General features: G+C 36.0%; 2 protein-coding genes across 2 annotated transcripts in view; both read right to left on the bottom strand.

Moving 5' to 3' along the window:
• Positions 1-10148, bottom strand: part of LOC107587647 (sphingomyelin phosphodiesterase 2-like) — a 13085-nt gene extending 2937 nt beyond the window's left edge. The window contains exons 1-9 of the mRNA XM_016275498.1: positions 9775-10148; positions 4650-4732; positions 4144-4240; positions 3832-3908; positions 3597-3690; positions 1330-1419; positions 851-933; positions 462-594; positions 242-346 (exon numbers count right to left, since the gene is read on the bottom strand). Coding sequence (XP_016130984.1) covers positions 242-346; positions 462-594; positions 851-933; positions 1330-1419; positions 3597-3690; positions 3832-3908; positions 4144-4240; positions 4650-4699 — 729 coding nt within the window. The 5' untranslated portion in view covers positions 4700-4732; positions 9775-10148. The remainder of the gene's footprint in view (positions 1-241; positions 347-461; positions 595-850; positions 934-1329; positions 1420-3596; positions 3691-3831; positions 3909-4143; positions 4241-4649; positions 4733-9774) is intronic.
• A 3762-nt stretch (positions 10149-13910) lies between these two features.
• Positions 13911-24683, bottom strand: part of LOC107587585 (transcriptional enhancer factor TEF-5-like) — a 24915-nt gene continuing 14142 nt past the window's right edge. Inside the window, exons 4-13 of the mRNA XM_016275419.1 lie at positions 20097-20225; positions 19957-20000; positions 19817-19873; positions 17179-17240; positions 16932-17068; positions 15248-15421; positions 14953-15096; positions 14802-14870; positions 14479-14562; positions 13911-14232 (exon numbers count right to left, since the gene is read on the bottom strand). Coding sequence (XP_016130905.1) covers positions 14119-14232; positions 14479-14562; positions 14802-14870; positions 14953-15096; positions 15248-15421; positions 16932-17068; positions 17179-17240; positions 19817-19873; positions 19957-20000; positions 20097-20225 — 1014 coding nt within the window. The 3' untranslated portion in view covers positions 13911-14118. The remainder of the gene's footprint in view (positions 14233-14478; positions 14563-14801; positions 14871-14952; positions 15097-15247; positions 15422-16931; positions 17069-17178; positions 17241-19816; positions 19874-19956; positions 20001-20096; positions 20226-24683) is intronic.

The following is a 24683-nucleotide window of genomic DNA, read 5'->3' as shown; positions in this document are numbered from 1 at the left end:
TATATATATATATATATATATATATATATATTTAAATTGAGAACAACTGTTTTAAAGAGAAGTAGATCAGTCATGGAAGCAATAATTTTGTTTAATAATAATAATAATTTGTTTACTTTTCTGGTCATTCGTGTCTGTAGGATGAGTTACTTCCGAGTTACTTTTGTTTAAATGACTAAACCAGACAAACACCACTTAATAACAGAAACAGTAAAAAATTTAACAAATATCTAATATTTACCTTGAACAGGATGTAATCTATCCGGATTCCTCCACCAAATGGAACAAGATTATCCGTGTTTGTGAATGGGTTTTCAGATATATGAGTGTGTCCCTCCTCACATCCCTGGTATTAATGATGGGGAGGTCGTTATAAATCATAACTTAGAAAGCTAGGTGACTTTCATTACACACACTCAGTAATTATGAATTTTCAGGTAGCATCACGCTGCAGTACTAACATCAAAGTTAACGGCCTCATTGAAGCTGTCCTGAAGTCCCGTGTAGTTTCTCAACAGTCTGGTGCCGAGATCGTCCGGGTGCATGTTCAGATCTCCACCCATGATCACCACGTCCGCTGCAGCACTAGTGTGCCTTTATGGAAAAAGACAGTCAGTCGTAAGTGTTATTTATGCAAGCCCGAACTGAGAAAAAAAAAAAAAAGTGCGAGAGATAAACTCAATATTGCAAGAAAAAAAGTCTGATTTGTGAGACAAAAGGCTTTATGAATCTGTTGCAATGTGATGCAGTTATACAAAGAGGCTGTTATTGAAGAACTAAGCAATTGAAACCTATATTAGACTTGAAAATAAACCTGCAGCCATGGGTAAATATACCAGACGTTTAGCACCTTATGAACTGTTGCAGCTCCCAGGCTTGAACCACTCGGTGCGGGAGATACGAGTCTTTCTCTCTGCAATATTCTGCATGCAGCTGTGAAGAGAAGAATCTGCTGTAACACAGGGTATAAACACACAAACATATGTGCCAGCATTCATGCCAGTGTTGGAAACTAAATACAAGTTATAAAACATTTTATTCATTCGACATGTAGCTGAAATGAAAGAGATATTAGATGAAATACTGAAATAAAATAAAACTGAAATAAAAATAAATTAAAGCTAAACAGAAATAAAAAAAAATGACAAAAGCACAAAACAAAATCACTAAAACTTAAACTAAAATGAAAACTGAAAATATAAAAAATAAAAATAATAAACACTAAAATAATAAATATATAATACAAAAATATTTTTTTTTTAAATACTACAATAGTAAATAAATACTAAAATAACACTGATAATCGCATTATGCATGCCATGAACTTACATGAGTGACAAAAACATGAATCTTCAGCCCATTGATGTTAAACAAGACCTTCCCGACAGCTTTCCCACCAAACCAGTCACCATGTTGTGCCTGATATGAGAATAGATCATTAACAAGCCATCAGACCAACCACACAGAAACTGAGGCCACATAAATGTCTCATAAAACTGTTTATTTACAACAGGTAGAGAGTATGTGTCTATAAGAGGCACACTTTTACGTTACACAGGGGGTGCATGTTCAGATCTCCACCCATGATCACCACGTCCGCTGCAGCACTAGTGTGCCTTTATGGAAAAAGACAGTCAGTCGTAAGTGTTATTTATGCAAGCCCGAACTGAGAAAAAAAAAAGTGCGAGAGATAAACTCAATATTGCAAGAAAAAAAGTCTGATTTGTGAGACAAAAGGCTTTTTGAATCTGTTGCAATGAGATGCAGTTATACAAAGAGGCTGTTATTGAAGAACTAAGCAATTGAAACCTATATTAGACTTGAAAATAAACCTGCAGCCATGGGTAAATATACCAGACGTTTAGCACCTTATGAACTGTTGCAGCTCCCAGGCTTGAACCACTCGGTGCGGGAGATACGAGTCTTTCTCTCTGCAATATTCTGCATGCAGCTGTGAAGAGAAGAATCTGCTGTAACACAGGGTATAAACACACAAACATATGTGCCAGCATTCATGCCAGTGTTGGAAACTAAATACAAGTTATAAAACATTTTATTCATTCGACATGTAGCTGAAATGAAAGAGATATTAGATGAAATACTGAAATGAAATAAAATTGAAATAAAAATAAAAGCTAAACAGAAATAAAAAAAATGACAAAAGCACAAAACAAAATCACTAAAACTTAAACTAAAATGAAAACTGAAAATATAAAAAATAACAATAATAAACACTAAAATAATAAATATATATAATACAAAAATAAAAATGTTATTAAATACTACAATAGTAAATAAATAATACTAAAATAACACTGATAATCGCATTATGCATGCCATGAACTTACATGAGTGACAAAAACATGAATCTTCAGCCCATTGGTGTTAAACAAGACCTTCCCGACAGCTTTCCCACCAAACCAGTCACCATGTTGTGCCTGATATGAGAATAGATCATTAACAAGCCATCAGACCAACCACACAGAAACTGAGGCCACATAAATGTCTCATAAAACTGTTTATTTACAACAGGTAGAGAGTATGTGTCTATAAGAGGCACACTTTTACGTTACACAGGGCCAGGGTTTGGCTGGTTAAGGTGACAATCTGCATAAAAATACTGTTTAAATACATATTTTTATTATGCATAGTAGTAAGTATTTTATGAAAACAATACGGCACTCAAGGGCAGTGTTGGGGGTAACGCATTACAAGTAACGCGAGTTACGTAATCAGATTACTTTTTTCAAGTAACTAGTAAAGTAACGCATTACTTTTTCATTTACAAGAAAATATCTGAGTTACTTTTTCAAATAAGCAACGCAAGTTCTTTTTTTTCCCCAATGTATTGATTGACAGCTCTGGTGTTGCCATGGTGAGAGAAATCAGAAGATGTGACTGTAGTTATAAAATAAATACGAATATGCATTAATTAATCTCACCCACAAAAAAAAAACAAATTCAGTATTCCTCAAAATGAATAAAAATTATGCAACTCAGGATATGACGCAAACCTGCAATAATTAAATGTTAAACAACACAAATATGCTTTATGTATTTAATCCCATTCTATAAACCAATGTCTTTGCTTCTGAGCTTCGATGATCCAGTTCAACCGTACTAATAAGCACAAATTACTCTAGACAAACATTTGTGTGTCTTTTTTTTATTGCTGAAGTGTGTTGAGATTTCTTCTTCTGCATTCTACTGTACGGACGTAAATGTACTTTCCCTTCAGCCTGAGGCTTATTCATTTCACCTTTGGTGTGAAAAGGCTTTTATATTTTAAAAACAAACAAGCAAGCCTTGTCCAGACTTAAAAAGTAACGTAACGCATTACTTTCCATAAAAAGTAACCAAGTAACGTAATTAGTTACTTTGTTATGGAGTAACGCAATAATGCATTACTTTTAAAAGTAACTTTCCCCAACACTGCTCAAGGGTGTGCTGTGTTGCAAACATGCTTAAATATATAGTACAGGAAACAAACATGGCGTGTGTTAAATAGTATTATTGAATTAAACGTTTTTCCAGTCTTTATTTTTATAATTAAGTAACAGAGCACGATGTTAGTGCATGCGATTGATCAGACTCACCATGTATGGATATCCATTTAATGAGTATCTGTACAGAAAGGCATCATGGATTTGATGTCTGGAAAACACGGCCAATCCGCTCCCTATAAATCCACTGAAGACAAGAAAATGCATCTTTATCTGTGTCCTTATTCATATCAGTTAGTGCATTCAAGCCCAAACTTTTCAGGGACACAGAACCTCTAGTAAAAACATTGTTGTGTATCATTTTCATGCATTATAGATCATGACTGACCTTTTAAAATAATGGGAATACGGATAGATGCTGCTAAGCTTCTTCTTTAAAAACAGAAAGTCTCTTTCACACCAGACCTATAACAAACAGCCCCAAAAAAACATGCCATTTTACAGTACAAAAAACTATCTACTGACATATTTGAATCTTATTGTTCAAACAGTTAATGTAACGAGTATAAATCATTTTTAAAAACCCGATGTGTGGAATAACTGTGACACTAAAAGTATTACGAATAGCCATATTTTATGCATGTAGAATGTATTTGGCTGCGTTTAAACATCTGTGCATGTACATGTGTATTTGTTTTACCTCCTGCAGTAACGCTAGATCAAGCTGTTCCTGATTCAGCAGGTCTCCGATCCGAACAAATCGCTCTTTGCAGTTCTTACTGAGGTATCGGATCCCCCTAAAACAATCACAACAAACTAAATAGGCTTACACGCGCCTTTACACTACGATCTTGCATTCATGGATAATTCGTAGTAAATTATTAGTTAATAATAGAAATTCAGTGCAAAGATATTCATTTTTAAATTTCAGAGAAAATAAAACACTTGAAAAAATATTTATGTATAACTCAAAAAATTTATTTTAATTTAATTAAAAATGTGTAAGAACCAGAATTATTTTAGTATCGGGATACTTATTTCTTTCTTGCTCTATCTATCTATCTATCTATCCATCCAGATGTAGTTTTTGTTTTGTGTTATGCTGAAATCCTATAAAATATTCTCAGCAGGATCTGGAAATACAATTTAGGAATATGAGAATGCTGTATTTCTTCAACTAAATGAAACGTGAAGAGTGAAACTCACCAGCAGTTGAGAGAGAAGACGCGGAATCTGATTGGTGCTGAGGTTGTCATGGCGATGAGTCTTATGGGATTGTGACAGCCAGTCTGAGGATAAATGAGAGAATCCAGTTTAAGCTCAAACCAGTTCCAACACACAAAACAAAACCGTTTGATTCAGTTGTGAATTTCTCAGAATGAGCGTCACTGTATGCTTGAAACCGTTTACACAAAATACTGCACAGAAAAACCTAGAGAACTAAACGTTTATTGGGTGAGTGAGACACCAGGTATACCTTTATGTATGAAACATATTGTAGAAAATATAAAATACAATAAAAATTAATTAATAATCATCAACAACAACAACCACTTCACCAATCTAAAAAATTATATATTTCATATTTACCGGACCAGCTAAAACATCTGCATTAAGCCAGACTGGTGCATGTTAGTCCGTAGCGTTCTGAGAGAAAGTAACCATAAGAAGCCATACAAGTAACTGAAATACCTTTGAGCCAGAGTAAATCCACAGACAGAAGCACTCGTCTGACACACAGTATTCATAAATCATAAAGCCCAGCTTTAAATGCTGCTGGATAGCATCATGGCTCCACCTCAATCCCGAGGGTCAAAGGTCCACACACTGTGTTGCCATGGTGACACTTACAGTACACAACACACCCTGCAGAGTGACTGCAAAGATAACCTTGTGTGTTTGTATATACACCCGCATGCATATATATATACACATGTACATGCAGTATATATTATACTAACATCAGAATACTATACATATACACACACACACATACATATATATATATATACATATACATATACATATATATAAAAACATAAAAGTTTTATAAAAATATTAATTAAAAATTATATGTATATGGGTCAAAGATGAGACATCCCATTTTGGTGTCTGCATCAAATTAATGATCAAAAGTGATTTTATATACACTGAAAGCACATTCAATGCAAGTGTCTCTTTTAATGATTAAAATAAAGTTTTTGACTTTTTATCTTGCATTTCTAACTTTCTCTTCCAAATTCTAATTTATGTCTCATATATATCTATCTATCTCAAATTAATAGTATTGTAGCAGTACCATCCCTTAATTTAAAAAAAAAAAAAAAAAAAAAAAAAAAAAAAAAGTACTATGGCACTAATATGTTTTTTTTTGCCACACGTACCATGAAATACATCAAAATAACATGGTATTGTCATTACTATAGTAATATTATGGCACATCATACACTAAAATAAAGTAGCATGGTATTTTTATGGTACTAGATTCTCACAAATCCCCAAAGATCCTTCCAACATAAACTCCCAGCAGTTTTACATACTTCCTAAGCTGAATCTCAATGGCAGCGTGTGTTTGTGATGACAGTATATCAGTCCATATTTATTTTACACAAGTAAGCAACAGCACTTGCTGGAGCGTTATGATCATCCAGGGACAGTAAACACAGACACAGCTGCTGCATGAGCACTGAACGGCGCCGGGAGGATCTGTGTTTACTGCTGATAGCAGACAGACCAGTGATTGGGCCAATGTTACAATCAGTGTTTTACGGGAGCCCGCTTCCACAAAATAAACAAACACATATATATATATATATATAAATAACTCACGATCCTTATGTCATGTCTTGAGAAAGCAGTTGAGAAAGCAGTCTGATGCGTTCTCTCTTAAAGGGACCTCGCCTAATTTCCTGTACCAGCTGCTGCCGGTGTCCTTAATGTTAATCCAAGAAAGTGAGAGAGTGAGAAAATCACTCACTGCTCTTGACTGAATACAATTTTTTTTAGCTTTAACAATGATCAATCTATTTAATTTATACAGTCACAACTATGTAGTGTTAGCAATTTTACATTTGATTATTCAATTTACAAGCCTAAAAAAAAAAAAAAAAAAAAAAAAAAAAAAAAAAAAAAAAAAAAAAAAAAAAAAAAAACACTTAAAGCAGGGTTTAATTTGTATCTTTAAAAGCAGTAAAGCAGTGTTTAATTTGCATCTTTGTTCTGTTTAGGGCTGCACGATTAATCGAGTGCGATTGTCATGCGCATTTTGTTAGTAATGCCGGTTCTGTAATCAGCAGGAAATCATCATCATCACATGCTTTCAGATGGAGCAGAATTTACTACACAGAGCCGTAGTTCACTGACAAGTTATGTGCAAAAAAAAAAAAAATAAAAATAAAAAAAAAAATCCCAGACAATTTTATTGCGCGATTCTGAAATCGAAGAACTTATTCCCGATAATGACAGCTGTTTGCATAGCTTCTCAGTGAACTACAGCTCTGTGAAGTAAACCCTGCTCCATCTGAAAGCATGTGAAAATACCACATTTAATAACATTTTTACTCCAAACTCACTTCATAATGTCAGTCGAGTGTTTGAAATAAATCCTTCTGTGAGATGTAGCTTCTTACACAGAATAAGGCACGCAACATATTTCACAGTATTTAAGCAGTGATAAAGGCATTGCATTATAAATATACTTTATTTTAATGAAAATTACAATAATAAGAACTCAGATAAACCGTATATTGCCGTAGTCGTGTGTTTATTAGTCACGTTGAATCAATGAAAGCAGTTGAATCTTCTGTTTATTCAGCTGCAGCGATTGGAATTTTCTGGGTTTCTTCTGCGAGGTGTATTTGGAGCTTCAGCGCGAGAGCGCCCTCTGGCCTTTGGATGGTGATTTACTGCTGATCACAGAACCGTGCTTCACTGAAAGATACGCATGACAATCGCAGCTTCTGTCGAAGATTTACTGCTGATCACAGAACCGTGCTTCACTGAAAGATACGCATGACACTCACAGCCTCTGTCGAATCGCGATCTCGATTCTCCTTATTTTTGTTAGGCTTGTAGTTTTTGCTGTTTTATTGAAATTGGAATTAAGAATTGTACAAATTTAACTGGCTTCTTAAATGTTGGTGTCATACAAGCTAATTCATTAAAATACTACATAACATAACACAATAGTGTTGTAAATATTATAGTGATGTAAGTAGTTGTTTTATAAGATCTGGCCTATTTTAATTTAATTTTTTTTATAAAATCTAAAGCCCACCCTTCTCCTCATATCTGGAGCCAGGCCTGAGTACACCCATGGTTTTTGTGTACCATTACAATACAATGATTTATGGTAAACATTTTTCATATAAAATTTCATATTCATCTATCTATCTATATATATATATATATATATAGTCAACAAATGAACAGGTAAGTTATTGCAGGTGCAGCGGTTCCTAACATTAAAACGCATTGTGGTATTTTCAGTAAATGTCAAGGTTTATAAAATGACTACAGTTAGGTAGATTACTGTGCAAGCATATGATGCAATATACAGTGGGTACGGAAAGTATTCAGACCCCCTTAAATTTTTCACTCTTTGTGATATTGCAGCCATTTGCTAAAATCATTTCAGTTATTTTTTTTCCTCATTAATGTACACACATCACCCCATATTGACAGAAAAACACAAAATTGTTGACATTTTTGCAGATTTATTAAAAAAGAAAAACTGAAATATCACATGGTCCTAAGTATTCAGACCCTTTGCTCAGTATTTAGTAGAAGCACCCTTTTGATCTAATACAGCCATGAGTCTTTTTGGGAAAGATGCAACAAGTTTTTCACACCTGGATTTGGGGAGCCTCTGCCATTCCTCCTTGCAGATCCTCCCCAGTTCTGTCAGGTTGGATGGTAAACATTGGTGGACAGCCATTTTTAGGTCTATCCAGAGATGCTCAATTGGGTTTAAGTCAGGGCTCTGGCTGGGCCATTCAAGAACAGTCACAGAATTGTTGTGAAGCCACTCCTTCGTTATTTTAGCTCTGTGCTTAGGGTCATTGTCTTGTTGGAAGATAAACCTTCGGCCCAGTCTGAGGTCCTGAGCACTCTGGAGAAGGTTTTCATCCAGGATATCCCTGTACTTGGCCGCATTCATCTTTCCCTCAATTGCAACCAGTCGTCCTGTCCCTGCAGCTGAAAAACACCCCCACAGCATGATGCTGCCACCACCATGCTTCACTGTTGGGACTGTATTAGACAGGTGATGAGCAGTGCCTGGTTTTCTCCACACATACCGCTTAGAATTAAGGCCAAAAAGTTATATCTTGGTCTCATCAGACCAGAGAATCTTATTCTGGTGTTTTCTTCACTGAAAGATACGCATGACAATCGCAGCTTCTGTCGAAGATTTACTGCTGATCACAGAACCGTGCTTCACTGAAAGATACGCATGACAATCGCAGCTTCTGTCGAATCACGATCTCCATTCCATTTCGATTTATCGTGCAGCCCTAGTTCTGTTTATTTATTTGTGTTGATGCTAGTAATTTGTTTATTAGTACTTATTTTATTGACTCGTCTTTAATGACGACGACCTATCCTTATTTTTGTTAGGCTTGTAGTTTTTGCTGTTTTATTGAAATTGGAATTAAGAATTGTACAAATTTAACTGGCTTCTTAAATGTTGGTGTCATACAAGCTAATTCATTAAAATACTACATAACATAACACAATAGTGTTGTAAATATTATAGTGATGTAAGTAGTTGTTTTATAAGATCTGGCCTATTTTAATTTAATTTTTTTTATAAAATCTAAAGCCCACCCTTCTCCTCATATCTGGAGCCAGGCCTGAGTACACCCATGGTTTTTGTGTACCATTACAATACAATGATTTATGGTAAACATTTTTCATATAAAATTTCATATTCATCTATCTATCTATCTATCTATATATATATATATATATATATATATATATATATATAGTCAACAAATGAACAGGTAAGTTATTGCAGGTGCAGCGGTTCCTAACATTAAAACGCATTGTGGTATTTTCAGTAAATGTCAAGGTTTATAAAATGACTACAGTTAGGTAGATTACTGTGCAAGCATATGATGCAATATACAGTGGGTACGGAAAGTATTCAGACCCCCTTAAATTTTTCACTCTTTGTGATATTGCAGCCATTTGCTAAAATCATTTCAGTTATTTTTTTTCAAAAACGACTGTCACTGCATTATATAACAAAACATCACAGCACGTATCATCTGTGCTCAAATGCTGCAGAATGCATGTAATTAAACGCTGTTAAGAGATCTGATCTTACCTTTACACTCGACAGAGTTTGGCGCTATCAATGCAAATCTGATCTCGACGTTAGAAACAAACTCTCGTGAGCTCAGTGTGTATCATATCCTGTCCATCGGCTACAGTACAGTCAGGCCGCTGCTTCCTCGTCTGCCACTGACCTGGATGTCGTCTGTAGAAAAGCCAAGTCGTTCGGCTTTATCACACGCGTCTGATGGATATTTAATTTTAAACTTTTAATTTGTAAAATGAGAAAACGTGTTCATCTCTCAACTGCTGAGCGCAAAATAAAGCGTCTTCCCGTGACTGACACAAGAGTTTGTATCGAGTTTTGCAATACAGTGTTTGTTTTTATGCAAAAGCTACTTTGTAGCAAATGAACTAAACTTGATAAACGCGGGAACGCTGAACGTCATACGCCACGTCGAATGGAATGCTGGGAAAATGAGTTTTTCTTAGAAACGCTCGCTTATTATTGACTCTGTTTGGACAAAAACAATGGCTCAAAATATTAATCGGCATATTTTAAATATTCACTGAGTAATTTCAATTAAATAGCTATTAAATTCGGGGTAAATTATTTTAAAATTAGGCTATTTGCTCGGAGGTCTTTATTCGTGCTTAAGAATGAATAGCCTACATTTAACCAAAATAATTTTTTAGAGTTAAAGTTGTCTGAAGTGCCCTCTAAAGGAAGAACTTCTGCAACTGATGGAAGCGGATGATGAGAATTAACTACAAAACACTAATCATGTTAACTCCGTTTTACTGAATGTCAGACACAAATATATCTCGTTCCTTTTCTGCTTCCATGAAGATTTTGTCATCCTCGTTGATGCGAAAGAGAATTTCATTTTCATTTATTTATTTAATCAGGGACAATGCACATTAATAGTACATACAATATGTAAAATACGCCAGATTTAGCCAACACTGGCTCATTTTCATCGGCAGTCCCTTTTGGCACTTGTACAATAAGACACTTGTACAAAGTTGTAAGTGTGTTTTAAGAAATATGGTCCAAGGAGACCCATGCCATTTTATTGGTATTGCTATACATTGTTTTGATTATACTGTACAAACCCCTAACATTGAAGATATACATAACTGCAATGCACAACTGGTAACAAAGGCCACAGTGAACTGTTAAAAACAAGGGGAAAGCTTTTGCCAACTCCACTTAGATTATGGCATAAAATAACAGTAACACACAACATTTCCAATGTATGCATATAGCATCAATCGAAAGTCAAAGAGCAAACATAAAATTAATAATTAGAATAATAATAATTATAAGGAAGCCTGTAAGAAAAAATACAATTGAGGAAACTGTCGTCATTGAAGTTCAAACACGAAAAAGTAGGTTAAGGCTGTACCAATATACATTACATTTCCATTTTTAAGGTGTACCCAAAATTTCGCAGTACCTTCAGAACGCATCTAGACATAAAACTGCTATCAGCGAGCACCATCTCATGTCTAATAACCATCCCAAGAACATTGTCCATTCAAACGGTGCCATCTTTCAATTTTAGGGGCGAGTGGAACAAAAATGCTACATGGCTTCAACAAAAACAGGCATTTGAAACATCGAATCTGGTCTAAAATTCAAGTTTTTAGTTCTCTACTGGGAATAAACATTACATTTTCAGTAGTAGCAAAACATGATTTCCATTAAGCACTGATAAAATGGCATATTTATGTAATTTCATGTCGAACACCTGGTGCATTCTTAATATCATCTAAAAAATGAGATTCAAAGAGATGCACAAACCATAAGAACACACATCTGTGCTGATGTACAGGGTGACGCTAATGACTTTCCCTTTTACACTTTTAAAGGGATAGTTCACCCAAAAATGAAAATGTGATGTTTATCTGCTTACCCCCAGGGCATCCAAGATGTAGGTGACTTTGTTTCTTCAGTAGAACCCATATGATGATTTTTAACTCCAGCCGTTGCAGTCTATCTGTCATATAATGCATGGCAATGGTAACAAAATCTATGAGAGTAAAAAAAAACATGCACAGACAAATCCAAATTAAACCCTGCGGCTCGTGACGACACATTGATGTCCTAAGACACGAAACGATCGGTTTGTGCCAGAAACCGAACAGTATTTATATCATATTTTACCTCTAATACAGCACTATGTCCAGCCGAAGAGCAATCAATCATATCTTCAGGCGAGCAGGCTCAGAAGTTGGGAATACGTGGACAGTCACCACTCCCGAATGAGTTCGCGCGAGAGAACGTAATCTTTTAGTTTTAAGTCGGTTTGAACAATCCGGATAAGCGCAAGTAAGTACCATTTTGATTAGCCGTCTTACCTACAATGACTGTGCACTGTGTAAACAATGAGTGACGTATACACGCGAGAGATCACTTCCGGCACTTGCGTAAACTACGCCAGAGCACGTACACACCTCACACACCGGATGCCGTACGCGCGCCCAAGGCATTTGGACATAGTGGTGTATTAGAGGTAAAATATGATATAAATCCTGTTCGGTTTCTGGCACAAACCGAACGTTTCGTGTCTTAGGACATCAATGTGTCGTCACGAGCCGCAGGGTTTAATTTGGATTTGTCTGTGCATGTTTTTTTTACTCTCATAGATTTTGTTACCATTGCCATGCATTATACGATTGATAGACTGCAACGGCTGGAGTTAAAAATCATCAAATGTGTTCTACTGAAGAAACAAAGTCACCTACATCTTGGATGCCCTGGGGGTAAGCAGATAAACATCACATTTTCATTTTTGGGTGAACTATCCCTTTAACACCAGGTAAAAAAAAAACAAAAAAACGGATGCTTTAACTCAAAACTAAACATCCGACATGTAATTCCAAGAAAAATGTACTTGATGCAAAAAAAAGAAAAAAAGGGTACACAGTGCAGGTATATCGTGAAGATAAAAATGAGTAAGAAACAGCTTGGAAATGCAACCATTCTCTTCAAGGGTTTAAAAAGCACCAGATATGACAGCAATGCAACGTCCTCTGATTTAAAAAGACATCAAACAAACTCTATGGAGGTATTGTTCCAGGATTAAATGTTTAAAATCTCGACGGGCAGCACTTTGTTTGTACCAGAGTAACACTCACACTTGACTTTTAAACAATCTGACCTTTCCTCAGTTCATGCATCTCGCGAAAGCTTCGATGAACAGCGGAGTTAAATACTTTGTCATGTCGTAGCATAAAGAAATTGATCGCTTTATCTATTCCTACTATTTTACGTCAAGAGGTAGTCAAAAGGCACTTCAGAGTATCAATCGATTTGTGTTCTTTGAAGGAAGGCACTCACATTTGGGTCAACTACTCAAAATCCTTTAGTACCTGCAAAACCGTTTCGGACGCCTTTTCTCTTGTTCAAAGGACAGCCGATGAAACTTAAGTAACATCTGCAGTTATTCAGTTGAATAAAGGCCAGAAAAAGGCAAACCCTCTGCTGGCCGACTGACCTGGTCCTCATTTACAAATCAGGTAAACCTCACAAACCTGGCAAGAACATGTCCAGGTCATATTTCACCCCAAAATCAAAAGAAAAAATATAATTAAAATATTTCTTTATGAAAAAAAAATGCATAAAGAAAACAAGCCTATTTTTTTATTATTAATATATATATATTTTTTTGCATTATGACATTATATTAAAGAACATTAATCATATTGCTTCCCAAATCTTTTTACTGTAATGCCGAAAAGCATTGCCTTTGAGCTAATTTTCATTCTTAAAAATGACTGTTTTAAGAGTAATGAGAATAGCATTTTCTCTTGCATTATAATAAAAATTTAGAGAGAAAAAAAAAGTGTGGATCATGAAAATAACATGCAAAATTGGTCCTAAAAATTGCCTTCATTTTCTTTATTCAAAATATGCATATGGAATATATTTTTCCTTCTGATTTTAGGGTAAAATGAGACATTTCTTTGTGAGATTCACCCTTAAATCACTGTAAAATGCTGCATAAATGGCACACATTGTCTTTCATGACCTTCTTTCCCATCGAAACACATTCACATTCCCTCCGTGGAGACACAACAAAGCTTAAAAAGACATCTTTGATCTGTATATGCAACAAAACCAACATGACCCATTTTGTATTTAAGGCATTAAAAAACAAAAACAAAAAAATTTTTTTTTTAACAGAGTAATACTATATTTTTTATGTCCTCAAAGACTCAAATTCTGTACCAGGTTTAGAACAAAAGCAAAACATTTGTTTTTTTTGTTGTAACATTTAGGCGTATTCCTCCGATGTTTGGACAATTTGGCATATTCCTCCATACGTGTGACGGAGAGACGGTGCAAAGCAACAGAAGTCTGCTGTCAGAACAGCTAGCGGCTGCGGTGCTAGTCTTTAATGAGTCTATAGACGTGGTATTGTGCCCCGTGTTCACTCGTAGACACTTCAAATACAAACGCTATACACAGTAGAGTCTCCTGGGTTTCCCTGTCGGTCACCACCTGCAGCAGGTCAAACAGAGAAGAAAAACACTCAACATCTCTGAAGACAGCATTTCTATTACAGAAGTTCAATTCTGACATGTTTCACAAAGGTAAATAGCCTTTAGAAAATATTGATTTTGATTACTATTTACAAGCAATAAACATAAAAATAAGTGTATATATATATATATATGTGGAAAAATTACTTGCCTATAAAACAATACAGATCCATATAAACATGACAGACTGTTAACAGTCTTTTACCTGTAAGATGGTGAAGTTTTCTAATACGCTGTTCATCATGTATTTCTCAGGCAGGAGCTTGAGTTTGTGGATGAAGTTGATCATATATTCGCACGCTAACTTTATATCAATATCATTGATATTCCTCATTTTAAATGTGTTATGAAAATGATTTTTCCATTTCTTTAGGTGGAAAAATTACTTGCCTATAAAACAATACAGATCCATATAAACATGACAGACTGTTAACAGTCTTTTACCTGTAAGATGGTGAAGTTTTCTAATACGCTGTTCATCATGTATTTCTCAGGCAGGAGCTTGAGTTTGTGGATGAAGTTGATCATATATTCGCACATGGGAGAGCGATGGATTCGATACAAACACTTGCCTCCCTCCACACGAGCGTACTCTGTCTGTAAGTCCAAAAGAAATGTGGTCAGATGCGAGAAACGCTAGCGCTTTTCAGTCAGTCAGTTAAATGCTGCTCTCACTCACTTCCACTTTTTCCACCACTTGCTTCCCGAAAGAGCAGACTTTGGTTGAGACGGTGATGGTCATGTTCTCTGAGCTGCTGTACTGACTGCTGACTCCGTAGAAGGAGCCCGGTCCATCCTGAACGCCGCTGTTGTTCAGATCCGCCTGAGACAGAAACACAAACTACTAGCTACAACCAACTAGATTCAAGCTGCATGATTTGAGGAATCAGTCGTGTTTGTAGAAGCACATGTGCCAAAATAGTGCTTTTCTGTGAAGGTGTACGTGCTTATTGACATAAACGACATGCACACACCCAAAATTTGACGAGGAAGAAGGCGTTTTGAGGGCCCTTCTCGTACAGCTCCTTGAGTCCTCCCGTCTTCTCGGGGAACTTGTCGTAGATCTGTCGGATGTCCACCGCCTCCAGCAGAGGGTCGCTGTAGGAGGGGTGGGTCTGGCCAATGTGAACAAACAGGTGTTTGCTGTACTGTAAAAGACAACGTCAAATATATTGTGAGCCGTCTGTGTTTCTGTATGCTATCACTATTGGTTTTAATAAAGTTAGTCTATGCTATACCTGTCTCATTTTGAAAGAAGAAATATGAATATGTAAAAACAAGTGAATTCATTCAAATGTCTCTAAGTCAGCAACAATGTAGTTAGAGCAAAAGGAGACAGACCAAATACTAAGAAATTCTTGAGTATTCATCAATTAAACTTTTCACTGAAACAGTTACGTTGATACATACTTAAGACGAAGAGCAATATCTGATTATAAATTCAATTAATAATTTGTAGCAGACGATAGCTAGAAAAATGTATAATGTTTATGATTTATACAGTATATTCATAATTTATACCATGAAATTGAAAATGGAATCAAATTTTCTTATTAATATACTTAATTTTTTTGTAAATTAACAGAATGAAAACATTTTCATTAATTCAGATTTTTTTTGTGTGTTTAAAATGATTATTATTTATTTTTTATTAATAAAAAGTTTATTAATAAATGCATTATATTTTTTTTAATGCTCCAGGCTTGCTGTGCTTATTTGTAGGGCTGCAAATTTGGCCAGAAATGTTGTAATTATATATTAATATGACTATAATAATAATTATTATTATTTTATTGATTATTATTAGTGCTGTCAAACGATTAATCGCGATTAATCGCATCCAAAATAAAAGTTTTTGTTCACATAACATACTGTATGTGTGTGTACTGTGTATATTTATTATGTATATATAAATACAAACACATGCATGTATATATTTAAGAAAAATAGGTAATGTTTATATATTAAATATATTTATATATAATATCAATTATATGTAAAAATATACATGTAAATATTTTCAAAATATATACTGTATGTGTGTGTCTTTATATATACATAATAAATATACACAGTACACACATATATTGAGTAAACAAAAACGTTTATTTTGGATGCGATTAATCATTTGGCAGCCCTAATATTATTATTACTAAGTAATAAGAATATAAGAAATATTATTGTAGTTTTTACCAAGTAAAAAAATTATTAAATTATTATAATTTAAAACAATTTATTTTGCAATTCAACTGTACAATTACAATGATAATATTTATATTTAATATTTGTGTCTTAATCTCCACATTTTCAAACATTAAACCATCTAGATTTCATTTTGGTTGGAAAACCACAGGGAGCCTACAAGATTCTCTTTTGTTGACAACAGCTGTTTGTATGTGCTTCTCATCACAAGTTTGGGAACTAGTTGGCGCATGATGAGTTCCCAAATGCATATTAATTTGGAGATGGATTTCGTGTGAAGCAGCATTTACTGTGAACCAGGCCACTCTGAGACGCTGCAAACGTCGGATCATTAGCACGTACAAGAACACAGTGCCGCACTTTACTCAGCCTTTTTTTTTTAACCACACTCATCCATGTCACTCTCCCCTTAACTCTCTAGATAAGCATATTTGTGGAGGGCTCCTGTCTACTCACAGAGTCCTGGTCCTGCGGGACCTCCATGAACGCGGAGTACTCCAGAAGACGTAGTTTGGAGGAGGCGATGGTGCGATCCTGCCATACGGGCACTGCGGTGGCAACCGGCGGGAGAGGAGGGGCCAGAGGCTCATATGCTGCACAAACACAAGGGGGCGCCAGTTAAGACTCAACCATGCACATAAACAGAAGAAACTGGAGTGGGGTGGGCTGTGCTTGAAATGGAATAGTGCACTAGTATACTTACATAAGGGTGGTTGAACAGGTCCTGATAGGTTTGGGTAAGGAGTTTGTGCAAATGGCTTGATGCTGAAAAAGCGTTCAGGATTTGTTAGAATCAAAGTTATTTTGCACATGAAAGATTATTTACTTGGGTTAAACAACACCTTATCAGGGTTCCCACACGTTTTGACCATTTCCAATCACTTGCGACTACTGGATAAGGATTGTTAAAAATCATTTCGATGAAACTACAGGTGCATCTCAATAAATTAGAATATCGTGGAAAAGTTAATTTATTTCAGTAATTCAACTCAAATTGTGAAACTTGTGTATTAAATAAATTCAATGCACACAGACTGAAATAGTTTAAGTCTTTGGTTCTTTTAATTGTGATGATCGAATTGAGGCAGTAATTAAAGCAAAAGGAGCCCCTACTAAGTATTGGGTATATGTACAGTAAATGAACATACTTTCCAGAAGGCCAAAAATTCACTAAAAATGCTTTTTTTATTGGTCTTATGAAGTACTCTAATTTGTTGAGATTGAATTGGTGTTTTTTTTGTTAAATGTGAGCCAACATCATCACAATTAAAAGAACCAAAGACTTAAACTACTTCAGTCTGTGTGCATTGAATTTATTTAATAGATGAGTTTCACAATTTGAGTTGAATTACTGAAATAAATGAACTTTTCCACGACATTCTAATTTATTGAGATGCACCTGTAATTTGTAATTGAATCATTTAGACTGATTGGTGAACCAGTTCAACTGAATCGAATGCAAAGAACGAGTCAAAAAATGATTCACTCACAAATCAAACATCAGTATGGCTTGTAAACAAGTCTTATGCTAGACAATAGCAATATCCAGCTGATTATTAATTTAATTAATATTCCGGAGCAGAGGATAACTAGAAAAATGTATATTCACTTTATTAATGGTCAAGATTTTCAAATATATACTCTGAAAATGGAATCAACATTTCTTTTTGAAATCAATACATCTTGTCCAGTATGTAGTTGTGAAATACACAATGGACAATAAGCCAGTCATTATCGCTAAAATCAAGACTCCTCCGCTTCACATTCAGGTCCTGATCACCCTGTCTGGGGTTTATTTTGTGATCATGACTAGCTGACCGTATAGTATTTCATATATCACCAGCTGTTTTTAAACAATCGACCAATATCGACTAACTGCTTTTATAGGTTCAAAGCGATTTTTGGCCGATACATCGGTGCATCCCTTCTTTCTTCAACTGAACACAAAAGAAGATATTTTGAAGTTCAACCAAACTGTTCAACCAAACAGTTGATGGTAGCCATTGACTTCCATAGTATTTATTTCTATACTATGGAAGTCAATAGCTACCGTCAACAGTTTGGTTACCAACATTGTTCAAAATATCTTCTTTGTTGCAGAAGAAAGGAACTCATTCAGGTTTGGAACAACATGAGGGTGAGTGAATAATGACGAAGTTTCATTTTTGAGTGCGTTATCGCTTTACTTTCCAGTCCTACAAAACACAAATTTCCTGGTGTCTTCCAGTTGTCCATGACCGTGGGAACCCTTTGTTATTGTTTTTGCTTTAAAAGTGGCATATTTCACACCTTGACACTTCAATTATCCCACAACTGTTTGTTTTGGCCGTTTCAGCTAAGCGTAAGTTCACCTACTTCAGAGTGGGAGTGTAACATCACAACAGTCATGTGCGCTAGCTCACGTCTGATAACACACGCGCTCAAGAGATCTCAACAGAAGCGGAGACCACAGAGCCCACGATGTAGAGAGGAATTAGTTTAGCAGGCTGCCTGTGAATAATGATGGGAGTAAAAAGCAGAACCCAGACAGAGCAGCATACTAAAATCGGTCTCTAACGGTATTTCCAGCACCCCTACTGAATTTGCAGTAAAATCTAACCAAGTTTTAGCCAAACTGTGAACTTCAAATCTGAACCGAATGTGATGAAAAAGAGTGGCCGCTACAGAATAATAAGAGTTCCACTACTTTAAACCACCAATGAATTTCCACAACTTTCTCAGTTGTTTTTAATGACTAGACCATTCAATAACATTGCACAGAGAAATGTATAATTAAATAATTTAGAGCCAAGCATAACTAGGACAATTTAGTTAGTTTTTCATAACTTTCATGACTTTTCCAGCCACAGGAAGTTTCCTGAAATTATTGTATTATTATCTATTAGTATGTTATCATGTATTGTTACATAATTATATATAAATATTTCTATATTTTCCAAGTGCATAGTAATCTTGCATACAGACGTATTAGACGAAAGATTTAATGAAAATTAGAAATGTTGCTATGGCCATTAACTGAAATAAGTTTAAGCTGAAGTACTAAAATAACTGAAAGTAAAACTGAAATTAAAAAAAAAGCTAAAAAGAAATATTAAAAAACACAAAAAGTAATAAAAATGTCAAATTTACTAAAATCCTAGATAAAATTAAAACTGGAAATCTAAAAAATATTAATAAAAACTATAGTAGAGATACTAGTTTGAATCTGTCAAATAAGTCATTGAAACGGTTGGACCTATTATACTACTGTCAATGCAATCTGAACCAGATCCTCATCCGTAGCAGTGAATCAATGTTAACTCTAGCGAAAGATCAGTTCAAGCTCTGTGGAGGGAACTTACGCGTAGCTGATGCGGCCAAGCCCAGGACTTCTTCCTGGATTGTGCTTAAGAACCAGCCTGATACATAAAAACGTGATCCATTAAACATGCCAGATACACAAACACACAGAGAAACACGTATGAATTCGTGAGTTACTCACTCCTCAGAGGGTCCGGGTTGGCCTGGGATGGGGGTCGGCCAGAACTGGAAAAACAGCAGTGGGAAAAAAAAAAAATCAAATCGCTCCATAATTTGTGCAAAAGGTTACTTCCAGGTTAAATACAACGATCTAAATCGTACCCGTGCAGACGGGTGGTAGGGGGACTGCGGAAGAGGCGGAAGAGAGGTTTTGATTAGACTTGGGGACACGATCTGAGCAGAGGAAAGTGCTGCCATGTTCTGGAGAGCCTTGTCTTTGGACGCTTGATCCTGAGGAGATGGTGACACAGGTGAGCAAAATAATCCCAAGACAATACCGACAAAATCATTGTTAATTTTAATTAATGCAAAGCAGCCTGCTGATTTATGATAAAGCAAGACAAAAGCATGAGAAGAAGGGGAAACAATAGGAGATCAGAGAGCACCATATGAATCACAGAGAGGATTCACATTTACAGTGTTTGCAAGACAACAAAGGAAATGCGTTAAAGTTACAGGTAAGTTGATGTTTTAGGCTTCACGTGTCTTGTTTTTTTCAGTTGTGCATTAAAATGCTGTTAGATTTTAGAATGCTGAACATTCTAAAAATGTCACGATTTTCAAACTAAACCTTAAATTTATATATCTAAATAAGTATAAAAAATAGGCCTATTAAAGCAGTCTATAAAAATTTAAATGATACAGTATAAGTAAGGCTGAAAACATTGTTAAAGCAAGTTCACCCAAAAATGAGAATTTGTTGAAAATGTAATCTCCCTCAGTCCAGCCAAGATGTAGATGAGTTTGTTTCTTCATCAGAAAAGATTTGGTGAATGTAGCATTCCATCACTTGCTCACCAATGGATCCTCTGCAGTGAATGGGTGCCGTCAGAATGAGAGTCCAAACAGCTGATAAAAACATCACAATAATCCACAAGTAATCCACACCACTCCAGTCCATCAGTCAATGTCTTGTGAAGCCAAAAGCTGTGTGTTTGGAAGAAACAGATCCTTCGCAAAGAAGTTTTAACTTTAAACCATCACTTATGGCTGAAATATGAGCCCCATCTTTAATATTGCTTTTTACATTGAAAAAGTCACCTTGTCTGAATCAGGAGAGAAATATGCACAGATCAAGAACCATTTCAAACAAAAAAACAGATCAAAACAGTTCTAAAGAAATGTGTTGATACGGTATGCATTGATGTGAGAGGACAACGGGATGGAAGCGTTATTATGGATTATGAACTCATATTTTGACCAGAAACAACAGATGTAAGTTAAAACGCCTTAATGAAGGATTTGTTTCTTACAAACAGGCAGCCGTTTGCTTCAAAACACATCAATTGATGGACTGGAGTGCTGTGGTGTGGATTACTTGTGGATTATTGTTATGTTTTTATCAGCTGTTTGGACTCTCATTCTGACGGCACCCATTCACTGCAGAGGATCCATTGGTGAGCAAGTGATGTCATGCAATATTTGTTCCCATGAATAAACAAACTCATCTAAATTGTGGATGGCCTGAGGGTGAGTACATTTTCATTTGAACTAGTCTGCTGCCTTGCGAACACTATCATTATGTAGAAGTTTCAATAATTAGTTACTGAACATGCAGACTGTCTTTAAGCCTTTTAAAATCATGTTTAATAAGAGTCTCTGAATTAGTTACAATAAGAAGAGGAAAAAGGCAAAAGCAATACAGGTATCTGAAAGATATCAATTATTAGGCAGCCAGCAAAGCAAAAGCAACATACTGGCCAGGGATGTCAAACAAACACACACGTTTTCGAACTACATTCCAGTTTTGTCTTCAAGCTCACCAGTCATTCACCAAATCTGGTCAAGCTCCCTCTTAAAGGATATTAAATTATGCCCCACAAATGAAAGCAGAAATGAACTATATGTTTGGCATGACATTCGAGTTTTCCAGAGGCTGAGTGTGTAGCACATCACCTTGCATCACAATAAATGAACGTGGATAATAAAAAGACTCGCAGCTAACTCGGAAGCACGACCACAATAAGTGGTGTTGTTTCACAAATCATAGCCTGTATGATCTGCAGTACATCACAAAAAAGAGGGACGACATGGAAACTTCAGAGAGCAAAATGGCCAGGCACATTATTGACACAAGAATTATGAGCAATCTATGCACACCGCAGGGCCAGAGAAGAGGACTTTATAATGGTAGTGTAAGCTGAACCTGTGCAGGACAGCCAAGCAAAGCAAAAGTAAGGAGTCAACAATAATTCGCACAATTCAAATCCACACTTACCAAGTTCATTGCCTGAATCAAAAGAAAGAAAGACCATTAGTACAATATTTTGAGAGTAATTTTACTAAACCTTTTGTCTCTGACAGCAAAGTTTTGAATGTATGCTAACTACATGAAAGTCCATTCTATTCTAGAGCTTATCAAATTATTTTCTAGACCTTAAAATTGCTTGTAAGTGTGAAAAAGTTTAAGAAAAATATACGCCTAGCTTTTCAAGCAGAAATTGTCATACTTTGTGCAAAAAATGTGCCACATACTTTAAGTCAATTTGTTCAATGTTTTTACAACATACCTGAACAAACATTTTTTATAAACACTAAAAATAAAAATAATGTGCATTTTTAAAAATAACTTAATTCTGTCTTGTAGTTCATGAATATATTGGCAGGGGGCGCCAAACATTACAATCTAAAATGATCAAAAATACTGCATCGCTATTAATGCAAATGCTACATTTTAATGTTAAAGGGTTAGTTCACCCAAAAATTCTGTCATTAATTACTCACCCTCATGTCGTTCCAAACCCGTAAGACCTTCATTCATCTTCGGAACACATGTTCCCAGGTCCAGAAACGTAGTAAGGACATCGGTAAAACAGTCCATGTGACATCAGTGGCTCAACTTCAGTTTTGCGAAGCTACGGGAATACTTTTTGAGCGCAAAGAAAACAAAAATAACAATTTATTTCACAGTTCTTCTCCCGAGTTACATCTCCCGCCATTTTGGAGAGTACCCAAGAGTGTAATCGACATAATAAGCGTTGTTTACATTCGGGGGAGAAAGCGCACGCATGAACGTAATCTGTGTAATCGGTGTTGTTTACGCTTATGGGAAAGCGTGCGTATGCACTGTGATACTCTCTAAAATGGCGGAAGACGTAACTCGGGGGAGAATTGTTGAAAAAATAGTTATATTTGTTTTCTTTGCGCTCAAAAAGTATTCTCGTAGCTTCTCAAAACTTGAGTCACTCTACTTCTCAAAAGTTGAGCCACTGATGTCACATGGACTATTTTATCGATGTCCTTACTATATTTCTGGACCTGGGAACATTACAGTTGCATTGCGGTCTATGCAGGGTCTGAGAGCTCTCACATTTCAGCAAAAATATCTTAATTTGTGTTCCGAAGATGAATGAAGGTCTTACGGGTTTGGAACAACATGAGGGTGAGTAATTAATGACAGAATTTTCATTTTTGGGTGAACTATCCCTTTAAAATAATTTACTTCTGTCTTGTAGTTCATGAATATATTGGCAGGGGGCGCCAAACATTACAATCTAAAATAATCAAAAATACTGCATCGCTATTAATGCAAATGCTACATTTTAATGTTAAAGGGGTCATATGATGTGATTTCAATTTTTCCTTTCTCTTTGGAGTGCTACAAGCTCTTGGTGCATAAAGAAGATCTGTAAAGTTGCAAAGACTAAAGTCTTGAATCCAAAGATATTCTTTATAAAAGTTAAGAGTCAACCACGCCTACCTAAAACGGCTCGTTCTAATACGCCCCCACATATCTACATCACTACGTGGGAAGATTTGCATAACGCCACCCAAATGTTCACGCAAAGGAAGAAGGCGTAACTTTTATTCTCACTGTAGTTTTGTTGTTGTCGCCGCCATGTCGTAAAGACGCTGTGTGATTCGTTGTGAAAGTGAAACTACTTTGTTTGGCCTTCCAAAAGAGGATGATATCTGCTTCATCATGCCTGGAGCTGATCCGTGCTGGTTGCTGAGGAAATACTACAACTTTGCACTGTGGATCGCTGGATCGGCTTTTACCGTGGACGAAGCGGAGTTCAGCCCGGGGTCACCACATGTGGTTGCCGCAAGCCAGCTGGACGTTCCTTCATCGAATCCACCACCTCTGCTCACTCTAGCCCTCCGGCCGTTCCTCACTTTAGCCCCCAGCCTCTGCTCACTCTAGGCCACCATGTGTGACGCTGTGTTTCGTTGTGAAAGCGAAACTACTTTATTTGGCTTTCCAAAAATGGACACGACTAGAAATTAGTGGTTCATCATCTATTCAGATGTGTGCAGCACATTTTATGGAGGACCGTTTCCTGATCCTGGGAGAGTAGACTACAATGCCGGCGCTTTTGACTCACAGACTGCAAGTACGTTTTTTATATTTAAAGAGTTTTTATATTTTATATATTTAAAGCAAGTTTTTTGGGCAGTGTAGAGTAGGGCTTGTTGTTTGTCATTTCTCCGATCACAAATGCAGACATGGTTTTATGTTTACGCGGCGCGATGCAACGCAACGCGTAAAAAGACAGTATAAGTCATTATAATCCATAATTATGTCCCCACTGGATGCAACGAATGCCTTGTTTATAATGGGTTTTCATGTTTTTGAATCATCGCTCCGGCCTGACAGGGCATCATCACAGTATGGTGAGGGGCGTAACATTTCCGTCACACGCTTGAGGTATTCGGCCAATCACAACGCACTGGATAGCTGGCCAATCA

Source organism: Sinocyclocheilus grahami, unplaced genomic scaffold (assembly GCF_001515645.1).
Source record: "Sinocyclocheilus grahami isolate Dianchi unplaced genomic scaffold, SAMN03320097.WGS_v1.1 scaffold94.1, whole genome shotgun sequence".
Taxonomy (NCBI): domain Eukaryota; kingdom Metazoa; phylum Chordata; class Actinopteri; order Cypriniformes; family Cyprinidae; genus Sinocyclocheilus; species Sinocyclocheilus grahami.
Note: the sequence above shows the minus strand (reverse complement) of the source record. Positions and strands in the feature narration are given on the sequence as shown.